Genomic DNA, 5,930 nt, shown 5'->3' with positions numbered 1-5,930 from the left:
CACACACACACACACACACACACACACACACACACACACACACACACACACACACACACACACACACACACACACACACACCACCTCCATCGCTCACTTTCGCTCCGGAGGGGGGGAGGGGCGCAGAGCTTACACATGAACGAAACAAACACAACCCTAAAAACATGACACCCCACCACCCCTTCTCCTCCTTCAATCCTCCTTTTCCAACCCAACAGAACCACCTGAGCTCTTTGTGTCCCATCAGAACCGGATCAGATGTAAAAAAAAATAAATAAATCATAAAGCTGATTTAAATACTTCTCATGTCAGCTCCTCATTAGGTCCCGTCCCCACGCTGCCTCTCAGGTCTCAGGCACAAAGGCGTCTTTGTTTTAACGTCTTTTTTTTTTCTTTTTTCAAATTAGCCCAGAAAATATGCAGGGCTGAGCGCATCTGGAGGTGCTGATGGTTGGACTTCATTTTGCAAGGAGTGTGGGTTTATCAGCCACATCTATGAATGTGATATTTGTAGATATTTAAAAGGGAGTTCCACAAAACATCACTTTTACAGATTCCTCATGCATTACAGAATCAGTTTGGATTATGCACGCATGTCAGCTTTGGAAAATCAAATCCTACCTCTGATAACACAATGTGTCTGTTTTTTTTTTTGTTTTTTTTTTTCTAAAAATGAAATTAGGGTCTGATGCATGTGTGGGGCAGATGGGACTCCCTCCCTCGCATCCTCGGTCCCCCAGCATCAGTCCACCTTCCAGCKAACAGATGGAGTCACAGGAAAATACCAGGTTGCTCCTATAATCTGCTGCGCGACACACAAACTCATCTACTCTCCACTTCCTAATCTGTTTTCACAGACGACATCAGCTTAAAGTATCTTCTATTGTTGTTGTCAACAAAGAGCTTTAGAAAACAAGCTCATCACAGGACATTTCAGTTCTTCTTCACTTCTTTTTTTTCCCTCATGTTGCTGGTTTATGTGACCTTAAAAAAAAAAAAAACTGTAAACAAAATTTGTGAACAGCTGACAACTAGCAGGTGTGTTTGTTTAAAAGAGATTATTTAACCAGCGTATAAAATATAATTGATGCAGATTGGTAACGTGACTCAAGATGCCATTCAGCTGAGTGATTGTTTACATTGAGTGTGGACCCGCATTTCAGAATTACGTCTCAGTAGCTCTGGAAAACGACAAGAGCAAAAATGTTTCAAACGCCGCAATTTGTTAGGTCAACGTATTTTTTTATGTTTGATTTTTAGTTTGCATACACACTGAGCTCAAAAAGTAGCTATAGGGCAGCTAGAAGCTAAAAGTAGCTAAAGCTATCATCATAGCTAAATATAGCAAAAGGCATCAAAGCTAAAATGTTGGCATCAAWGYAGGGCTGCACGATATCAGGAAAACCTGCRATGTGCGATACCAGGGTTTGATATCGCAATGATGATACGACTTACGATAAATGAAAAAAACTTAATATGCAGTGTTGATGGCTCTCTTTCTCTGGGTTCAGAGCTAATAAACAACAAACACATCATTTCAATTACAACATGACAGTGATTATCATTTCATGTGGTTTCTCTGCTCCATTTTGTTTATCAGACTGATGCTGACAAAACACATAAATGCAAACGTTAAAGCTAACCAGTTATTGCAAACTTTTTTGCACTTTTTGCAATATGTTTATTGCACAGGTTGTTATCGCGATGACACAATTGCGATATATTATGCAACCCTGCATCAAAGCCAATCATAGCAAAAGGTAGGAATCAAAGCTAAAAACAGTTAAAGTAGCATAATGATAGCTAAACATTGCAAAAGGACTGCTAAAAGCTAAATGTAGCATAAGGCTAGCTAAAAGCTAAAAGTAACTAAAAGATAACAGTAGAAAGGTTGTTGCCAAAAATAACAAAAGGCTAGCTAACCACTAAATGTAGCAAAGACTAGCTAAAAGCCAAATGTAGCAAAATGGTAGCTAAAAGTAGCAAAAGACTAGCTAAAAGCTAAATGTAGCATAAGGCTAGCTAAAAGTAACTTAAAGATAACAGTAGAAAAGTTGTTGCCAAAAATAACAAAAGGCTAGCAAACCACTAAATGTGGCAAAGACTAGCTAAAAGCCAAATGTAGCAAAATGGTAGCTAAAAGTAGGAAAAGACTAGCTAAAAGCTAAATGTAGCATAAGGCTAGCTAAAAGCTAAAAGTAACTAATAGATAATAGTAGAAAATTGTTGCCAAAAATAACATAAGGCTAGCTAACCACTAAATGTAGCAAAGACTAGCTAAAGCCAAATGTAGCAAAATGGTAGCTAAAAGTAGCAAAAGATTAGCTAAAGGCTAAATGCAGCATAAGGCTAGCTAAAAGCTAAAAGTAACTAAAGCATAACAGTAGAAAAGTTGTTGCCAAAAACAACAAAAGGCTAGCTAACCACTAAAAGTAGCAAAGACTAGCTAAAGCCAAATGTAGCAAAATGGTAGCTAAAAGTAGCAAAAGACTAGCTAAATGCTAAACGTAGCATAAGACTAGCTAAAAGTAACTAAAAGATAATAGTAGAAAAGTTGTTGCCAAAAATAACAAAAGGTTAGCTAACCACTAAATGTAGCAAAGACTAGCTAAAAGCAAAATGTAGCAAAATGGTAGCTAAAAGTAGCAAAAGACTAGCTAAAAGCTAAATGTAGCTAATAGTCAAAAGTAGCAGAATGGTACGTACAAGTAGTAGGCATGCTGAAGCGAAAGAGGAAAATGGTTTTTGACGGAATTGACGAGCTCTAGATGTATTTCTATATGGAAAATATTTGTAAACAAAGAAAATACTTCAAAAAGTCTATAAAAAGTACAAAAAGCAAAAGTCATGAAACTCATCTGCTATACAAGCTGAAGGTTTTCGTGTGTGAATGCACAAATAATTCAGAAGTAATAGAAAGAAAAATAAATAAATCAAACGTGAACAATCCTCTGCTGAATCAGTATTTACACAATAAGTCTCCTGAACAACACAGATGAAGCAGACATAACCTGACTGTCTGTGCGCATCTGACGTGACAGGACTCAGCAGCAAGAAGGAAAACATCAGTTTCGAAATATGGAACACAGATTTGTTTTCTATAACATGAGAGAAACCTCCTTCCACCTTCAGGTTTGTCGTCCTCAGGCAGCTTTCCTTCTGAACGCATCCTGCTGTAATCTGCTCCGGTTGTGTCTGCGTGCATAAATCAGCAGCTTTTGTCAGACTGTGTGAAGATTTCCACGCAAACCCTGAGAAAGAGCCAACTTTTACTAATCGCTTCTGAGGGGGGAAAAAAAAAAAATCAAGGGCAACTTTCTCTCGAGGCACGAAGGCAACGCTACCTGATTATCAGTGTGTCTGCAGCTATAAGTGTTCCCTTTATGATCCCTGCCGCAGGTAATAAAATATTATTTTAGAAAACATCGCTGCGTTTGCATCCAAGCAATCAATCAATCAGGTCGTTTCGTTAGAGGGAGAGAAAAGTCCTACTTACGATTTTAATGGATTATGAATGACAGTCGCCATCTTTCTGCAAGAATGTAAGGCAATATTCTAAATCTGTGTGCAGTTTTTGGGACCCTTCTTTAAAAAAAAAAAAAAAAAAAAAAAAAAAAAAAAAAAAACAGCCAATGCTGCCTTGTCCTCTGTGCTTCCTGCCAATACAACACCAGCATCCAGGCATTGTGGGCGTGGCTTCTGTGAAATATGTCAACAGACCCTCTGCTGCAAACATCCCAATGAACAAAGCTTCAAAATTATGATGGATATTAATTTCAAGCGATTTAGTTATCTATTTACAAACAGTGAGTTTTATTGTTTTAAAGCAGTTTTGAACAATCAAGCCATAATTCGCCTTTATTAATATCACCTAATAGGCACGACCTCTTGGTCTAAATACATAAAATAGATTCGTGTTTTTTTATTTTTTTTGTTCAAAACAGCTGCAGCATTCAATGCCCCTCGGAAATAAAAACACAAAAAGTATTCGCGATTCATGCGCAATATAATTAATAACAAAAGTGCTTCATGTTTTGCTGTGTTAACTTTAGCTATTAGCAATAGAAGCTTGTTTACATTCACGTACGTGACTTTTTTCTTTTTTGTAAAATCAATAAATAACACCTAAGATTAATAAACAATAACAGGACTTGTCGTGTTTTTATGTTTTACAGTTAGTACCTAATTTTACTATTAAATTGGGACATCGAGATTGACCGATAAAAATCATCATTAATGAATTTTGACTTATTACGACTTTAATTAGATTTTTCCTAAATGAAGTTAAAAATTCCTGACTTGGCAAATGACTGTAAATGCAACAGTAGCGTATAAAAATCAGCCAATGGATGATTGAAACGTCACATGTTTGTTGTTAGAAATAAGCCAATGAAACACGTGGAAGGGCGGGGAATCAAATGGTGCGTTTGGAGACATTTAGAAACTCTGAAAAATGTACTTCTGATTTAAATGAAGTCATATTAAAACCAAACCAAAAATTGCTTAATTTGTCACTACTCACATTGACAACTTTTTTCTTAACAAAACATATACTTTTTAAACAGTTAACTGTAAAGCATTTATTTCGATGCAAATAATGCAACAAAAAGCATCAGCTGTGTCTATTTTAATTCACGTGTCTCTTAAGTGGATTGCGTTACTGTTGACCACTATTTGAAAATCAAATAAATCAAAGAGAACAACTGTTTTTTTTTTCACATCAAAATCCAAGTTATGGGAAAATATTAGTATTCGACCTGTTTTGTAATTTCCGAGTTTCATTAAACGCCACATCACTGTGAAAGCGATAGCTCGAGAGGTTTGACAATTGTATTTTACTATTAGTAATACTAATTTATTAAAAGTTATAAGTTTTTATCCTTAACCGTGTTTAGCAATATTATACAGCAGTCGTTATAAATAACATTTTAAAAGTATATAATCAGCATTTAACGCGTTTCCACAACTCCGAAGCTAACGTGTTGCTAACTAGCTAAACAAGTAAACACGCTGCACCTCGTCGCCGAGAACGTGATGTGACAAAACTGACTCTGGGAGCCAAGAAAAAAAGGATGGGAAAGTGGAACAGGAAACCAGGTCGTCGCCAGGGGTGGCACAGAAGCACCCGTCAAACTCGAGGCGACGAACAGTGGTAATTTCGTTAAAGTATTCAGTCAGACAGCGTTTAAAACCACGTCTTAAAGCTTAATTAGCTTCTTCTTGTGTTTTTGATCTGTTCACAGGTATGATAATAATGAAGCAGGACCATCAAACAGAGCTTCGAGCTCTGATCACCAGTCTTCCTCTAAAACTAGCAATGCAGCACCAGGTATGTGACTCGCTGTATGGCAGTCAGTTGTAATATATAATATAAAATCTAACCATGCTTCTAGTTTTAATTACTTTTTATCAGTGGTTTCTAAAGTTGAGTTTGGGACCCCTCAATGATGCACCAAGTAAAGGGTCTTGAGAGGATTTCTAAACTCAAACACTGTTATGAACTGGTTGCTAATGATCTATATTTTTTGTAATTGTTAGAATATTTTAAAGCAGAAGCCATAGATGTCCATATTTGATTTAGTTGTTTGTGATGTGTGGTTGTAGAGATTGAGATAGGGATTCAAATTGCTTTTCGTTCCATTAGAGCTGCCTGGTTTCTACTTCGACCCGGAGAAGAACCGCTACTTCCGTCTGCTGCCCGGACACAACAACTGTAACCCACTGACCCGGGAGCAGCTGCGAGAGAAGGAACGGGAGAAACGGAGGCATGAGATGCTCGCAGAAGATGACAAGCCCAGAAAAGTACGTCTTGTTTTCTGTGCAGTGTGCGTTTTGCATACAGCAGGTAAAATAAGTATTGAACACGTCAACATTTTTCTCAGTAAATATATTACTAGAGGTGCTAATGACATGAAATGTTCACCAGATGT

At 37.1% G+C, this 5,930-nt stretch overlaps 1 protein-coding gene and 1 long non-coding RNA gene across 4 annotated transcripts in view; one reads left to right on the top strand and one right to left on the bottom strand.

The window, feature by feature from the left end:
• Positions 1-3,876, bottom strand: part of LOC106531798 (uncharacterized) — a 13,890-nt gene extending 10,014 nt beyond the window's left edge. Inside the window, exons 1-3 of one of the 2 annotated variants that reach the window (XR_001311992.1) lie at positions 3,497-3,876; positions 3,345-3,390; positions 3,127-3,251 (exon numbers count right to left, since the gene is read on the bottom strand). This is a non-coding gene — a long non-coding RNA (uncharacterized LOC106531798). Of the gene's footprint in view, positions 1-2,660; positions 3,252-3,344; positions 3,391-3,496 lie in introns of those variants that run through there. The other variant, XR_001311991.1, reaches the window with a different exon arrangement.
• An 829-nt stretch (positions 3,877-4,705) lies between these two features.
• Positions 4,706-5,930, top strand: part of wdr21 (WD repeat domain 21) — an 8,268-nt gene continuing 7,043 nt past the window's right edge. The window contains exons 1-3 of one of the 2 annotated variants that reach the window (XM_014027729.1): positions 4,706-5,152; positions 5,244-5,329; positions 5,645-5,802. In XM_014027729.1, coding sequence (XP_013883183.1) covers positions 5,073-5,152; positions 5,244-5,329; positions 5,645-5,802 — 324 coding nt within the window. In that variant the 5' untranslated portion in view covers positions 4,706-5,072. The remainder of the gene's footprint in view (positions 5,153-5,243; positions 5,330-5,644; positions 5,803-5,930) is intronic. The other variant, XM_014027730.1, reaches the window with a different exon arrangement.

The sequence above is a fragment of the Austrofundulus limnaeus genome, unplaced genomic scaffold, assembly GCF_001266775.1.
Source record: "Austrofundulus limnaeus strain Quisiro unplaced genomic scaffold, Austrofundulus_limnaeus-1.0 Scaffold677, whole genome shotgun sequence".
Lineage (NCBI taxonomy): Eukaryota > Metazoa > Chordata > Actinopteri > Cyprinodontiformes > Rivulidae > Austrofundulus > Austrofundulus limnaeus.
The sequence above is the reverse complement of the archived record's forward strand: the minus strand, read 5'-3'. Positions and strand labels throughout refer to the sequence as shown.